The sequence below is a fragment of the Trachypithecus francoisi genome, unplaced genomic scaffold, assembly GCF_009764315.1.
Source record: "Trachypithecus francoisi isolate TF-2019V2 unplaced genomic scaffold, Tfra_2.0 Lachesis_group9, whole genome shotgun sequence".
Classification (NCBI taxonomy): Eukaryota; Metazoa; Chordata; class Mammalia; order Primates; family Cercopithecidae; genus Trachypithecus; species Trachypithecus francoisi.
The window spans coordinates 62,733,780-62,750,270 of record NW_022681474.1 but is presented as its reverse complement, the minus strand read 5'-3'; the positions used below and the strand labels follow the sequence as shown (position 1 = coordinate 62,750,270).

General features: G+C 36.1%; 1 protein-coding gene across 5 annotated transcripts in view; it reads right to left on the bottom strand.

The window, feature by feature from the left end:
- ITGB1 (integrin subunit beta 1) overlaps nt 1-16,491 on the bottom strand; it is a 57,599-nt gene that overhangs the window by 17,124 nt on the left and 23,984 nt on the right. For 4 of the 5 annotated variants that reach the window (XM_033208738.1, XM_033208739.1, XM_033208735.1 and 1 more), the window contains exons 3-11: nt 14,609-14,694; nt 11,946-12,168; nt 10,222-10,392; nt 8,045-8,283; nt 5,764-5,919; nt 4,835-4,930; nt 4,445-4,534; nt 2,671-2,811; nt 2,311-2,510 (exon numbers count right to left, since the gene is read on the bottom strand). In XM_033208738.1, coding sequence (XP_033064629.1) covers nt 2,311-2,510; nt 2,671-2,811; nt 4,445-4,534; nt 4,835-4,930; nt 5,764-5,919; nt 8,045-8,283; nt 10,222-10,392; nt 11,946-12,168; nt 14,609-14,694 — 1,402 coding nt within the window. The remainder of the gene's footprint in view (nt 1-2,310; nt 2,511-2,670; nt 2,812-4,444; nt 4,535-4,834; nt 4,931-5,763; nt 5,920-8,044; nt 8,284-10,221; nt 10,393-11,945; nt 12,169-14,608; nt 14,695-16,491) is intronic. The other variant, XM_033208740.1, reaches the window with a different exon arrangement.

The following is a 16,491-nucleotide window of genomic DNA, read 5'->3' as shown; positions in this document are numbered from 1 at the left end:
AAAATCACAAACATTCTTATACACAAATAACATACAAACAGAGAGCCAAATCATGAATGAACTACCATTCACAATTGCTTCAAAGAGAATAAAATACCTTGGAATCCAACTTACAAGGGAAGTGAAGGACCTCTTCAAGGAGAACTACAAACAACTGCTCAATGAAATAAAAGAGGATACAAACAAATGGAAGAACATTCCATGCTCATGGGTAGGAAGGATCAATATTGTGAAAATGGCCATACTGCCCAAGGTAATTTACAGATTCAATGCCATCTCCATTTAGCTACCAATGACTTTCTTCACAGAATTGGAAAAAACTATTTTAAAGTTCATATGGAACCAAAAAAGAGCCCACATTGCCAAGACAATCCTAAGCCAAAAGAACAAAGCTGGAGGCATCACGATACCTGACTTCAAACTATATTACAAGGCTACAGTAACCAAAACAGCATGGTACTGGTACCAGAACAGAGATGTAGACCAATAGAAGAGAACAGAGCCCTCAGAAATAATACCACACATCTACAACCATCTGATCTTTGACAAACCTGACAAAAACAAGAAATGGGGAAAGGATTCCCTATTTAATAAATGGTGCTGGGAAAACTGGATAGACATATATAGAAAGCTGAAACTGGATCCATTCCTTACACCTTATACAAAATTAATTCAAGATGGATTAGAGACTTAAATGTTAGACGTAAAACCATAAAAACCCTAGAAGAAAACCTAGGAAATACCATTCAGGACACATGCATGGGCAAGGACTTCATGACTAAAACACCAAAAGCAATGGCAACAAAACCCAAAATTGACAAACGGGATCTAATTAAACTAAAGAGCTTCTGCACAGCAAAAGAAACTGCCATCAGAGTGAACAGACAACCTACAGAATGGGAGAAAATTATTGCAATATACTCATCTGACAAAGGGCTAATATCCAGAACCTACAAAGAACTCAAACAAATTTATAAGAAAAAACCCCATCAAAAAGTGGGCAAAGGATATGAACAGACACTTCTCAAAACAAGACATTCATGCAGTCAACAGACACATGAAAAAAATGCTCATTGTCACTAACCATCAAAGAAACGCAAATCAAAATCAAAATGAGACACCATCTCACACCAGTTAGAATGGTGATCATTAAAAAGTCAGGAAACAACAGGTGCTGGAGAGGATGTGGAGAAATAGGAACACTTTTACACTGTTAGTGGGACTGTAAACTACTTCAACCATTGTGGAAGACAGTGTGGTGATTCCTCAAGGATCTACAACTAGAAATACCATTTGACCCAGCCATCCCATTACTGGGTACATACCCAAAGGATTATAAATCATGCTGCTATAAAGACACATGCACACGTATGTTTATTGCGGCACTATTCACAATAGCAAAGACTTGGAACCAACCCAAATGTCCATCAATGACAGACTGGATTAAGAAAATGTGGCAGAATACTATGCAGCCATAAAAAAGGATGAGTTTGCGTCCTTTGTAGGGACATGGATGCAGCTGGAAACCATCATTCTTAGCAAACTATCACAAGAACAGAAAACCAAACACCGCATGTTCTCACTCATAGGTGGGAACTGAACAATGAGATCACTTGGACTCGGGAAGGGGAACATCACACACTGGGGCCTATCAGGGGGAGGGGGGAGGAGGGAGGGATTGCATTGGGGAGTTATACATGATATAAACGTTATGCACATGTACCCTAGAACTTAAAGTATAATAAAAAAAAAAAAAAAAGAAAACAAAATCTGAAGTAATTTTGTTAGTTTTCTTAGTATTAGATACTACATGCTGAAAATACCATTTTCTTTATTTTACAACACATATTTATTTTTTAAAAATTATTCCAACAATGCAGAAGTAAATGTAGTACAAGACAAACATCTTCTATTGCTTCATAATTCCATTTCCCCAACAAAATCACCATCACCGGTTTGATGTTTTTATTTTTCTATAAACATATTTTACATAAGCTTATTTTGTTCTAAAAAATTCAGACTGCTCTCACATGAGAGAAACACTACCTTAACAATTTGTTGAATATACTTCTTTCATGGCTATAAAATCTTTTATTTTAAAGAGTAATCACTTTAACAAAAAAAGGCAGGAAGGAACTTTATATAAATATCACACACAAGATCATCAAACTGATCTTGTGGTGAGCAACCGTGGTTGGAAAAAATATTTGCTCCAAATAGAGAGATATTCTCTGGATGTCCCAAAATATGACCTGCCTATACTCTCTAAACCAATGTAGCTCTGTCACTGTCTGACAATGCCCAGCTTACCTGCACGCGCCACACTCAAACGTCCCGTTTCCTTCATGACACTTGGGACTTTCAGGGATGCCTTCGCTTTGGCATTCACATTCACAGATGTACTGAAGAATAACCTCTACTTCCTCCGTAAAGCCCAGAGGCCTAATTTTAAAGCTGTCAGAATCCTTTTTTGGACACTTATTTGAAGTTATGCTAATTTCAAATTGAACCTTGAAGGGAAAAAAAAGATTAACAACCAACTAAGCAATTTAAATCTACTAAAAAATATTTCAAAAAGTTGCTCAGTTATTTTAATGTTTCTCAAAGTACAAACTAACTTTGCTTATAAATAACCAATGTTTTCTACAGAAAATGCTTTATACAACATACCTCATCTCCAATGGAAATATTGGAACATTTTCTTCCATTTTCCCCTGTTCCATTCACCCCGTTCTTGCAGTAAGATTTGTAACTTATTGTTACTCCTTCTGACAATTTGCCGTTTTCCAAAATGACTTCTGAGGAAAGGGACTAAAAGAATGCCTAATTATACACAGGAAAAATCGAACAGGATCTACTTGAATGCATAAAACCAATGGATAAATAAACTATTCAGAAAAAAATATATTTCAATAAAATATTTACAAGCCAAATCCAATTGAGTAACTAGAAAACACAGAGGCCAGAGAAATAGGTTTTAATAAATAAGGATCCAATCTGTAAAATAAAATACACAACTGAAAAGAGTATTCGTGTTTTAACCGCTGAGTTAAAATACTCAGGATCACACAGTGTGGAGGGCCGCTGCTGGGAGAAGTCCTAGGAATGTGCAACAGGCGGGGCGTGGTAACTCATGCCTACAATCCCAGCACTTTGGGAGGCAGAGGTAGGTGGACTGCCTGAGCTCAGGAGTTGGAGACCAGCCTGGTCAACACAGTGAAACCCCATCTCTGCCAAAATACAAAAAAAAAAAAAAATATGCGAGCATGGCAGCATGCACCTGTAATCCCAACTACTCAGGAGGGTGAGACAGGAGCGAGACTCCATCTACAAAAAAAAAGTAAAATAAATGCTGTCTTCCCCATTGGCAAAATGGCATTTCTGCAGTTCTACCTCTCCAGCTAACTATGACTATGGACTAGGGTAAACAATCAACTATGCAGTCTAGGAACAAATTTGCTTAAGGAACCATTGTAGCCCAGCCAAAAAAAAAACAAAGAAAAAAACCCAAAATCCCCCAAGAAGGATTCAAACCAGTGCTTGTTTGACGTATGAGACTATTCAGGACAAATGGAGAAGGGTAAAATGGCAAGCTATCTCTTGTTCACACCCCTGAAAGAACAGGAGTTAGGAAAATTATCTAAGACAGGGAAGAATGGAAAAGCTGTGGAACCAGTAAAACCTTAAAAACCTTTGTAAAAACTCCTCTGAGTCAGGCCTTTCCAAAGCATTATGGTACCCCCATGACACGAGGTAAAAAATGTCTAAAATTCAAGCTGCCAAAGGGTTAGGGGGATGGCGGCTGAAAGCGGTTCACGAGGCACACAAGAGTTACCATAATATTACAATTGCTTTCAGATTATTTAAATGATCACTAATTAAGGCTAACTCAGTGTGACTGAAGTACACTGAATTATGCTCAAAAAGGAGAAGCCAATTCCTCTTTAATTTCAATTCAACTTCCTCCCCTCTGTGAGGGGAAAACAACACTATAAATCTTTTTGAAATAGGCAAATCACACGTATATTTACATTTTTATATATTTTATGGTATATGTATATATGAGTGTGTGTGTACCTCCTGAATAGAAACCTATATCCTCTGAATATATGGGGAAAAAAAAACAACTTTTCTATCAGAAAAGTCATCTATTCTTTCAGAATAGATGACTCTATAAAGGATATTTTGGGGAAGAAAAAGATTGGAGAAATCCTGTAAGTTTAAATGTAAGTTATGCTTTACAATTGCTTTCTAACAAGGAGATCTATTCCTTAATGATAAACAAACAGCTATTTGGAAACACTCCCCACACACCTTTAAGAGTTAAGATTTCTGGAGTACTTTGGGCTCGCTAAAGCGTGTATGAAGGAAGTTTTTCTTTCTTTGAACAAAGTATTCTCAACAGGGTATTGTCCAAAACTGATCTTATTTAAGATGTACTCACATTGTATGCATCAATGATCAACTGAATTACATTGCTAGAATTTGCAGATAATGTTCCTACTGCTGACTTAGGGATCAAGTTTTTCAGTTCCTGCAATTAAAAGATAAAACATGTAAAATACATCTACTATTCATTCAACCATTTAGCATCTACTGAGCAACTTTTATCTTTAAATGCCAGTTCCCATATGTCTCATCCTAACTAACTTTAGGAGTCAAACCTAGAAACCAGTTTTATAATATGTAATTAAAAATTAATATAAACCACTTTTGTAAAATTCGGTTTGCCTATCTGGTGGCATTTACCCACATTTCAATTCAGACATGATTTGCCTCTAACAACTCAACCAAAAATATTTAGAATTTTGTTCTTTTTATCTCACACATTTACCTTGTAAACGGGCTGAAATTCTTCAGTAACTGCAAAAATTGTCTGAATATTATTTTCACTCAGTTTCTGGACAAGGTGAGCAATAGAAGGATAATCCTAAGAAATCAAGTAATATATTTTAGTATGTAAATACACCCTTATAATCTATTCTAATTTTTCAATCTAGTCATACATGCAAGATTATACATAACTCGATTACAAGACTGCTTTAGATAACTAGATTACATATGTAATTTATATATAGCTAGAGTACATCTACTTGCATACATTTAAGTAGATTACAAGACTGCTTTCAAATAATAGTATCAAATATAAACTGCTGAAGTGAGTAGTGTGTATACATGAATTGCTAATCCTCTTCTCTTTACTTTCATGTATGAACAAAAAATTCCATATTCAAAAGGTTTTAAATAGTAAGATTATCTATGTATATTAAATATAGGGATAAAAGTCAGTAATTAAAAATTCTATTATCTACAACTTAAGAAAAAGACCAAGATTTCCCATTTGGATTTCTTCTAGAACCTGAATGCTTTTGCCAATATTTCTTTTCAATAAAGGCAGAGTGATTGCTTTTAAAAATCATATAAGACAAAGAGTATGAGACTAAATTACTTATTTAGAAATAGTACTGACTGTCCTACCAAATGCTGTGGGCAGGGAGTTGAGGTAAAGAGTGAAAGTGGCATCTGGGCATCCCTTTCCCACCCCAGTGAGGCCCTTGTCTGAGCAGAAGGAAGCAAATACAAAGCCGCATCTTCACAAATAGCAACACTAGCTTTCCTGCACTTTCAATCAGGACCCCTACTTACCAAAGCAGCAAAACCTCAAACCCTGAGAAACCCCAAGCCAGTCACCCACGAACTCTTAGTATTGAACATTAAAATCCAACATAAACACATTTGCTATGTAAGGAACTAAGCACTTACATAATAATGACTCATTGTGTACATATTATTTTCCAGGTGACACTGTCCATCATTTGGTAAAACAATGCCACCAAGTTTCCCATCTCCAGCAAAGTGAAACCCGGCATCTGTGGAAAACACCAGCAGCCGTGTAACATTCCTCCAGCCAATCAGTGACTTGAAAAGAAAAGGATTTCAATTTTAAAACACTATTCACAGTAATTCAACAAAAATCCTTTAATTTTCATACAGGCCACCATTGTATTTTAACCTAATTATGTTTTTTCTGTGTCTTCTCTTTATACAATGCTAATTACCTTGCTGAGAAATGCACAAAGCCCAGTGAATGAAGCTCTTCCATCCCATGTACAACCATATCTTGCCTGACCATCCATCTCTCTCAATCTCTCAGTTCTTTTTAAAAACTGTTTTTGTTGTTGTTGTTGTTGTTTGGTTTGGTTTGGTTTGGTTCTGCTTATCATTGTATCTCCAGCAGCCAGCAAGCCAACACACTGCTTGGCAAGCAGTAAGTGCTCGATGAGCATTTGCTGAATAAATGAAAGTGTCTCAGCCTTTTCTTACTTTACCCCCACTGCTGCTGTCTCGTCCCCATCTCTGCTCTATATTCTATGCCATACACTTTCTTTATCAGCCCACCATATGAAGCTTCCCTTTTTTTATAACAGAAATAATTATCTTGTTTAAGGATAATTTCACCCATTCTAACTCCTCAATCAGTACTGTTTATCTGCTCGTTTACTTTATTTTTGACCTTTCCAATAAAGAATCTAAAGTAACTGTAAAATCCTTTTGTCACTACGGTAATTTATAATTATAAAATCTTATGGCTACAGGAATTTACTTGCTTTAGTTAATTTATTTAATACGTCTGTTTAGATCTTCATAAGACTGTAAAATCCTTTAAGGTGGTAATCACATTTATTAATACTGGCAATCTTTCAAAAGTGGAGTGATGAATCATTTTGCATCTAGAGGAGTGGATCAGCATGACCAACACAGAAAAATAGCCACAACCAAGGGTGCTATGGCTCGTTTAATCCCACAGGTTAAGGCCTAGTTAGAGGCAGCCCAGAGAATGCTCTCTCCACAACGAGCTGCTAACAGGTTCATACATCACTGGCCAACAAGAGGTGTAAGGCTAGGCACTACCTGGAATGCTACCTGCTTCGGCTATATAGCAGGGACTAACCTTAAATTGCAAACACTCTAGTGAAAACTCGAAAGTAACAATACAGGAATTGGTATTTGCTGAATGCTCACTGGTACTTTTAGAGATTGATGCATTTCAACTTCACAAGAGCCCTATGAGGTAGATAACTATTATCATCTCTTCTTAAAGAAAAGAAAACAGCCCTGGAGAGACTAAGTAAATTGCCCAGCATCAGTGGTGATAGAAAAATTTGTATTACTATCCATATTCCTTCACTTATTATTTTGGGCATCAATTAGCACCTTAGCAAAAATTGACTGAAAAATAACCATTAAGAGGCCTCTAAAATCAAAGAAGGTCATCTAGAGAATAGGGGCACTGGATGGAACAAAAATGAGACAAGAGTAGGTACACAGGACAAACTTGACCTCACAATGTTTTCTAGTTTCAGCCTCAGCCACACCATTAAAGTGTCATCTCAAAATACGCTGCTGCTACATGGATCATAAAATGCCAATTACTGATCCAATATGGATGGGCTTGCTACTAAAAATCTTACAATTAAAATTACAAATATTATACCACTTCTCAAAATACATCTATTCATATAGCTTAAAAACTAGAGCTTAAAAAGTTATTTCTTTTTGAATTACTAATTCAAAAGATGTGAAAGATGTGTCTTTCAAAGACAGTGAGAAGAAAACTGACCAAAGGAAAATGATACAAGACACTCTCCCTTTGAGCAATTTCAAGGTTCCCGGTGATGCCTCAGATAATAACATCAATTCTATCTCTGGTACAAAACCAGAAAGTCAAGACACAAGGGCTTTTCTAAAATGCAGACCACCAGCTACAGTACAGAGAGGTTGCCCCACTGTTTCAAAAGGTTAGCATTCTGGCTTTTAAAAGCCTGCATGAATAAACTAACTGCCTGGTTTGCATAAAGATTAAATATGCTTTTATAAAGGCACTTGTATACAGGCAATTTAAGGGTTTACTTAAATTACTTCTCTAAGATAATCAAATGTATGAAAATTAAGGTCAATTTTTCTATTAACATAGTAAAATCACACTTAAAATTCACACACATAATAGAAACAATATCCCCTTATAGGAAATGAATGTGCTTACTCCACAAACTGCAACTTGCATGATGGCATCGAAACCACCTTCTGGAGAATCCAAATTTCCAGATATGCGCTGTTTTCCAACAAGTTCATTAAATACTTCTCCTTTATTAGTGAGACTGAGCACATTTTTGTAGCTAAATGGGCTGGTGCAGTTCTGTTCACTTGTGCAAGGGTTCCTGAGCTTAGCTGGTGTTGTGCTAATGTAAGGCATCACAGTCTTTTCCACAAATGAACCAAATCCTGTAAAGAAAAAAATGGTACATAAATGAATGAATGGATGGATAGATGGAAAGACAGAGATTTGCATTCTTTAAAAAATTCATCTATGTTACCACATATTGGTTAGTACGGACTGAATGTCTGTCCATTCAGGCAGAGCCCTCATGAATGGGATTAGTGACTGACACAGTCTGGGTATTTGTCCCCACCCAAGTCTCATGTTGAAATGTGATCCCCAATGTTGAAGGTGCAGCCTGGTGGGAGGTATTTGGATCAAGGGGGCAGATCAATCCCTCATGGCTTGGTGCTATTCTGACCAAGCCATGGTCAGACACAGTGAGTGAGTGACACAGTGAGTGAGTTCTCATGAAATCTGGTATTTAAAATTCTGTGGTATCTCCCCCCACCTCTTGTTCCTGCTCCCACCATGTGAGAAGCCTGCTCCTCACTTTGCCTTCTGCCATGATTGGAAGCTTGCTGAGGCCTCCCCAGAGGCCTTGCTGATGCTAGCGCCATGCTTCCTGTAGAGCCTGCAGGACTGTAAACCAGTTAAATCTCTTTTCTTTATAAATTACCCAGTCTCAGATATTTCTTTATAGCAACATAAGAATAGACTCCTAGAGTGACCTCATCAAAGAAACCCCAGAGAGCTGCTGTCCCCTGCTGCTATGTGAGTACATGGCAAGAAGGTATCATCTATGAACCCAGAAGAGGGCCCTCACCAGATGCTCAATCTGCCTTGATCTTGGACTTCTCACCTCCAGAGCTGTGAGAAATAAATTTCTGTTGTTCATAAGCCACTCAGTTTATAGTATTTTCTTAAAGCAGTGCAAATGGACTAAGACCTAAGTCAATCTTTTTATTTTGCCTCCCTACTTTAAAAATAACTCACATTCATTTTCTTGGCATGCCAACTCTCAATAATGGCATGCTGAACAAATGAATAAATATTCTAGAATTCTGGCCATTTTAAAAAAGACTAATTTGGTAGGAGCTCCCTAATGCCATGGTCCTTGAATTATGCTTACTGAATAAAAGAACATTTTAAGCAAGTGCTCTTTTTTAAAGTTTCCACTAAAATAGGGCTAACTTTTGAAAGGCAGCTCTTAGGCCTCATGATTGTCAAATCTTTCTAATATTCTGTTGCTAAACCTCGGCAGCAACAGGAGTGGAGAGAAGCAGGCAAAAAAGAGGTTAAGCTGGGGACGTATGAAATGGGAAAAATAAGGTTTGGAAAACAGATCATCACCATACGAAAAATCCAGGTCTAAGGTGAGATCAGGCTGTACAGGCAAGTGCAGCCATACTAACTAGTAATTAGATAAAATCTGGGTACTCAATACATGTTTATAAAATAAGTCCTAAGGGCCAGGCGTGGGGGCTCTCGCCTGTAATCCCAAAACTCTGGGAGGCCAAGGGGTGGATTACCTGAGGTCAGGAGTTCAAGACCAGCCTGGCCAACATGGTGAAACCCCATCTCTACTAAAGTAACAAAAAATTAGCTGGGCGTGTTGGCAGACGCCTACAATCCCAGCTACTCCGGAGGCTGCGGCAGGAGAATCACTTGAACCCGGGAGGCAGAGATTGCAGTGAGCCAAGATCACATCATTGCACTCCAGCCTGGGCAACAAGAATGAAACTCTTAAAATAAAAATAAAAATAAAAATAAAATAAGTCATAAGATAAATGATCAAGTTAGTGTGAAAACAAGCATGCAAGCCATTATCTATGAGGTACAATCTGTGTTAAACAGTAGCATCCAGTGACAGAGAAACAAGGTGGCAGAAAAGATTATTAAACGTGTGACTAGAATATCAATTTCCACTCAGAAAAGGCTTAAAAACTGGCCTATTTATCTCACAAGTATGTAGTGAGCAACAAAGGAAGAAAATATAAAACAACATTTGAGAATTGTCAAGACTTTATAATGAAAATGATCAGTGTTTCCAACATTCCTACCAATTCTGAAGTCGGAAGTAATCCTCCTCATTTCATTCATCAGATCTGTTCCAAGACTTTTTACATTCTCTAAATCGTCTTTCATTGAGTAAGACAGGTCCATAAGGTAGTAGAGGTCAATGGGATAGTCTTCAGCTCTCTTGAATTTTAATGTAAATGTCTGTGGCTCCCCTAATTAGACAAGAGATTAGAAAATGAAACTTGCCTGTTGGCAAACGAGAAAAACCAAATAAATGTGATTTACATGGTAAACACAATAAAATAAAACATGCTGTCATAATTTTTACAAAAACCTGGGAATTCCATAAGTAACTCAATGGGTATGAATTCAATTTCATTCAACAAATACTTAAAACACCAGGCCTTCAGGATGCAAAGATAAAAAAAGACATTCCCAATGCACAGTGGGCAAAACAGACAGAGTCAGTTTATAAGAGAAGAAAACAAATAGAACACCATAAATTAGTCTGGGGAGAGCAAGGCAGAACACGTGATAGGGTACAACTTTTTAGACACTGAAGTTGTGAACTCCATTCTGTGTGTAATGGGATGCCACTCCCTGCAAGTGAATAACACGATCCAATTTTTACTTTAGAAAACCTGGCAGAAAGCTTTAAAAATAAATTACTGAGGCAAAGAGACTAGCTAATCTACAAAACAAACCCAGAGAGAGATGATGAAGGAGAAGAAGAGAGAGATGCAAGAGATGTTAATGTAATTTACTTAGGAAATACAGGAGAAAGAAGGTTTGGATGAAAATGTAATTAAAATTTTAACTTGTAGTTTTCTCTATAAAAATTTCTAATAGGCAGTTAGAGACATGGGTTTGGAGCTCAAGAAAAAAGTCTGTGTTGCTGCAGCATACAATTGGTTTTAAAGCCATAAGAGGAAAACTGACATTCAGGTGGACTACAAAAAGGGAGGAAGAATAAAAGACACAAAAAGAGGCCTGGAAGGCAAAGGTAAGAGACACAAGGAAAAACCGAGGAGTAGCATCACTGATCAAGGGGAGAGTATTTCAAAAAGTACAAAGTGTTACTTGGTACAGAAGGGTTTTAAAAAAAAAGCCCTGACAAGGGTCCCCTGGGTCTGCAGGCTGAATGCGATGGTGGAGCTTTGCTAGAGCAAGACGAGGAGGAGAGGGCTGACCTGGTTGAGGAAGGGCGCCGGGAGGGGAGGAAGGACGCCGGGAGGGGAGGAAGGACGCCGGGAGGGAAGTCAGGGGACAGGGCCACTCTACCATTCTCCTGACAAGAAGGCTGGAAACCAGAAAAGGGAGAAAGAGGGCTTGTCTTTTCCTTCATGTTTAGATGTGGGACTGACAGACATAATTACAAAAACCTTCACCGTTTAATAATACTAAACAAATACAAAGGAAAAGAACAGGTTAAATTGTTGCTTTTATAATATATTATGTAATTAGACCAGAGAAGGAACACTTTCATTTTTAAAACTCACTAAAGCTAATTAATATTTTCTGAATCTTTAACAAAATTTACTTTGAACATCAGGCAACATTTAATATTATTTCAAGTATATATGTTTTACAATTGTTGCATATGCAAAAATTTTCTAAAATTTAACCAATTCCGCATTTTTGAGTGCCAGTCCACACGTAAAAACGAGCCTTCAACAGAAAATGGTCAGAGTTTGCATAAAGCTGGTGTCAAATGCCTCAAGTAAACACACAGGTATTCACAGAGTTGGGCTTCCATATTCCATACCTGATCTTAATCGCAAAACCAACTGCTGTGGTTGGATCTGAGTAATATCCTCTGGCTTGAGCTTCTCTGCTGTTCCTTTGCTACGGTTGGTTACATTTTTATTTTTCTTTATATCTTTGGAGCCTCTGGGATTTTCTATGTCATCTGGAGGGCAACCCTTCTTTTTTAAGGCTTCTAAATCATCACATCGCGCAGAAGTGGGCATTCCTTCCTGTAAAAATGTCTAAATGACATATAAAATACAGATATAAATGAAAGGTGTAATGGTCAAACCTTTTTACACAATGATTGCAAATAAGCAATTAAGTTGCAAAACATCAAATCACATCTACTGTACCTCAATTCTGGCTTTTCAACAAAATGCTCCCTTCATCCAAACTGTGGTAAGGGTTCTTGTTAAAAAACAATCATTTCCAAGAGAGTAATACCTTTCCCAGAACTGACCCAAGTGTACGTAGTAAATGCTCTATCTTGTAATTCAGAGTATCTAATCAAAAGCAATTTCTTTAGTGAAATCACTAATTGAGCATGGTTAATGGCTACTAATAATGTATACATACACCCAAATATCAGATCATTTCTCCAAAATTTCCCTTTGAAAAGTCCTTAAAAAGCCTCTCATGTGGCACTCTCCCCACAATATGCTGAACAACCCAATGTTTAGGGAAAACAGATGAGCTTAAAAGCATCTCAATTAATTATGGCATTTTTTAAAAGGAGAACACGAAATTTAGCCCAGATTAAATATTCCCACAGATTTGAAAAAACTTCAAGTATTAGCTATTACTGTAAACATGTTTTTTAAAATTTTTTAAAAAGCAAAATAGTAAGTATATGACAAGGGTAAAGGTCCTAATGCCAGGTAAATTTCAAAAAAGGAAAAAAAGGTCCTAATGACAGGTGAATGGATATTTGCAGCAGTAAAATTTCTAGTAATGACAAAGATTTTAAATGTGCTATACCTCAAAAAACCTAGACACAAATAAAAATTTAATCAGATAACTGAAAAATACCTTACTGATTTCAAAAACACTGCTGTTAAAGATCTGTATAAAGACTGTGAATAGAGGTGTTTCATGAAATGTGAAAATGGGGAGGGGGATCAGTGACATTATATATGGTATTTATTTATCAAACATCAATTTAATGGTGCTGTATAAAGTAATAGTAAGTGAAGATATTTAAATTTAAAGAACACATAATGGTTTTTACAAGGATTTTTAAGAGAAACATCACACTAATGGGAGTATTTATGTAATCAACAACTGGAGGGAAATACCACAATCAGATAATTCAAAGCTGCACTACTTTCATTTATTAAACCTAAACTACTACCTACCAAAGCACAAGATCCTAGTGAATTACACATTTCTAAATACTTATCAATCCAGGAAACTTTACAATCATGACACCCAAAGAAAATTTCACTGAATATATTCAGAAAGCCTTTAAAATTTTAAGAATTATGCTCCAAAGTTCAAAAGCCAAGATAATCCTCAATTACAGATAAACTATAGTCCCCATAAAACGGATATGTTAACAATAACAGCAGCTACCACTTATTTAGAACTTTTTAAGTGAAACTGCTTTAAGTTCATCAATTCTAATTATTGTAACAATAGATAAAGCGGATATGATCAGCCTCATTTTCAGATATGAAAACCGAGCGCTTCAGTTACATAAGCCTTGCCTGAGACAAACTCACAACACTCCTTATTTCCTCCACTGTTGCCAATGTAATCCCAGCTTACCACTTTTTGAAGAAAATTTTTGAAAAAAAAAAAAAAACAAAACCTCTCATTTTTTCTTTCATGTGGTCAAACTATATGACATATCTGACACTTGATCACTTAGGCGTACAAATACAGGCACCTGAAATTTGGACCCAAATGCCTGCATGAAAACACAATCAATAACCCCTTGACCTTCTGATATTAGTTATTTATTCTGTGAATAAATTATACAGCCTCAAAATGATTCTCCTTACCACCTCTTTTGATTCATTCATTCATTCATTCATTGACTCATTGAACGTTTAGTAGGCTTTGTGGAAGGTACCGTATTAGCAAAAGCACAGAGATGACAAAAGTGAATAAAATCCAAACCCTAATTGACCTCAATGAGCTTATATTAGGATGCAAATCAATTCTAGTAGTTTTAACTCAAATATAATTAGGAAGATTAATTCATACCTCCCCACCAAAAACAGGGAAATCTAAAATAGTCAAACTAAATGACTCGGATTTTTTTGAAGGTTCTCCAGTAAAAATACAATATGTGCCACAAAGATGAGCTATGAATATATGTATTTTAAAACTGTTTAGTAGCCACAATAAAAAAGGAAAGAGAGAACATTAGTTTTAACAGGTATAACATTATTTTTAAATATACAAAAATTATCATTTCACCATTATTTATTTAATACTAAGTCTTTGAAATCGTGTATATCTTTGAAACGCAGAGCAATTTTAATCTGTATGAAAGTGCTCAATAGCCACATATGCCTAGTGGCTGCTGTGTTGAACCACATAGCTCCAGACCATTAGGTTATTCAATAAGTACTGATTTACACAAAAATTAATATGTGCTTCCCCAGGATACAGCACTGAGTCACACTAAATGACCAGAGAAGAAATGGAAAGGACTTGAGCAACCTTACTTACTGAATTTGTGCACCACCCACAATTTGGCCCTGCTTGTATACATTCTCCACATGATTTGGCATTTGCTTTTAAACATCTATTTTCATCTGTCAGAAAGAAGAAAGAACAGAACATTTTGTGTAAAGTGTCAGAGAGAAAATAATGAAAAATCAAAATCACAATGACAATGCAATATATATGTTAAATATAAATACTATGACGTAGTTACCATCTAAACTAGACCTTCCCCAAAGACAGCAGGATTTTTTAAATTTAATTTTTAATTTTTGTGGGTAAATAGGAGGTGTATACATGTATGGGGTACATGAGATATTTTGATACAGGCATACAATGCATAACAGTCATATAATGGTAAATGGGGTGTTCATCCTCTCAGGGCTTTATCCTTTATGTTACAAAGAATCCAATTATACTCTTTTAGTTACTTTAAAATATACAACTATATTATTATTGACTACAGTCACCCTGTTGTGCTACCAAATACTAGGTCACTCATTCTTTCTATTTTTTTGTAACCAGTAACACTCCAGACTTCCCCATCCTCTCACTACCCTTCCCAGCCTCTGGTAACCATCCTTCTACTATCTTCATGAGTTCAATTGTTTTAATTTTTAGCTCCCACAAACCACTGAGAACAATGCGAAATGTAAGACCATGATTTTTGATCACCTTGACACTGAAAGCCACAGAGAGACATAAGTTATCTTCCTTGTCTTCTATATCAAAGACAACATTCTTTTTTTCAAAGGCATAATTCAGAATTTCCCATTCTTGATTGTCATAAATGTTATGAGTTTTCTTACAAATGGGTAAAGTATTATTTCTTTATTTAACTCATACTACCATACCCACAAGAATCTTCAGGGCTCTCCCTTTGCTTTCAGTATGTTAAATAACTGAAAAGTCCATATTCATCTAATCCATAATCCCAGAATTTCTCAGGCCCTATGTTCAAAGTATGTTTTAGGTTTCTTTGCATCCACCTACGGAAGAGTATGCCTTCTACATGGTAAGCACTAATACAGACCAGACCGTCTCCAACGTATCTTTTCTGATTATAAACCCAGCATATGCTTCTTACAGAAAATCTGGAAAACACATAACAGCATAAAGAAAAAACTAAAACTCACTGAATCTGTTAACTAAGAGAGGACTGTTGCTAACATTTTTGCCTATTTCTTTCCAGTCTTTTTCCTATGCAGATAAATAGCAAGGGGAAGCAAGCATATATATATATATTAATAGATGTATTAGTTATATGAAACAGAGGATACACTTTATATATACAATTGTACAGTTTTGTATACTGTTTTTATACCTTATCCTAAGTGCTTTATTCTTATTATAAATTCTTTTTAAAAAGAATTAAAAAGCTTTTAATGATTATGTAATATTTCAATATGAGTGTACTCTATTTAATGCTGGATAAATTTAGATTGTTTCCAAATGTATGTGTGCACAGTTCACACATGCTTGCTCACATGAACACATAAATACCCCAAGTATACACATACACATACTGTACTACACGCATATACACATGCCGATGACCAGTCTTATCTATAAACCTTAGTACCCATCTATTTCCTTTTCACAAATCCCAAAAGAATAACTAACTACTACGTTGAAAAGTATATTAACACTTCTAAAATTCTCTATACACACTAATTTCTACCCAAAAGTAATATGCAGTTGACCCTCTGTATCTGTGGTTTCCAAATCAGTGGATTCAAGCAACCACAGATCAAAAATGTTTGGGGGAAAAAAAGTGTCTGTACTGAACATGTACAGACTTTTCTTCATGTCATTATTCCCTAAACAATACAGTATAAAAGCTATTTACATAGTATTTACATTATATTAGGTATTATAGGCAATCTAGA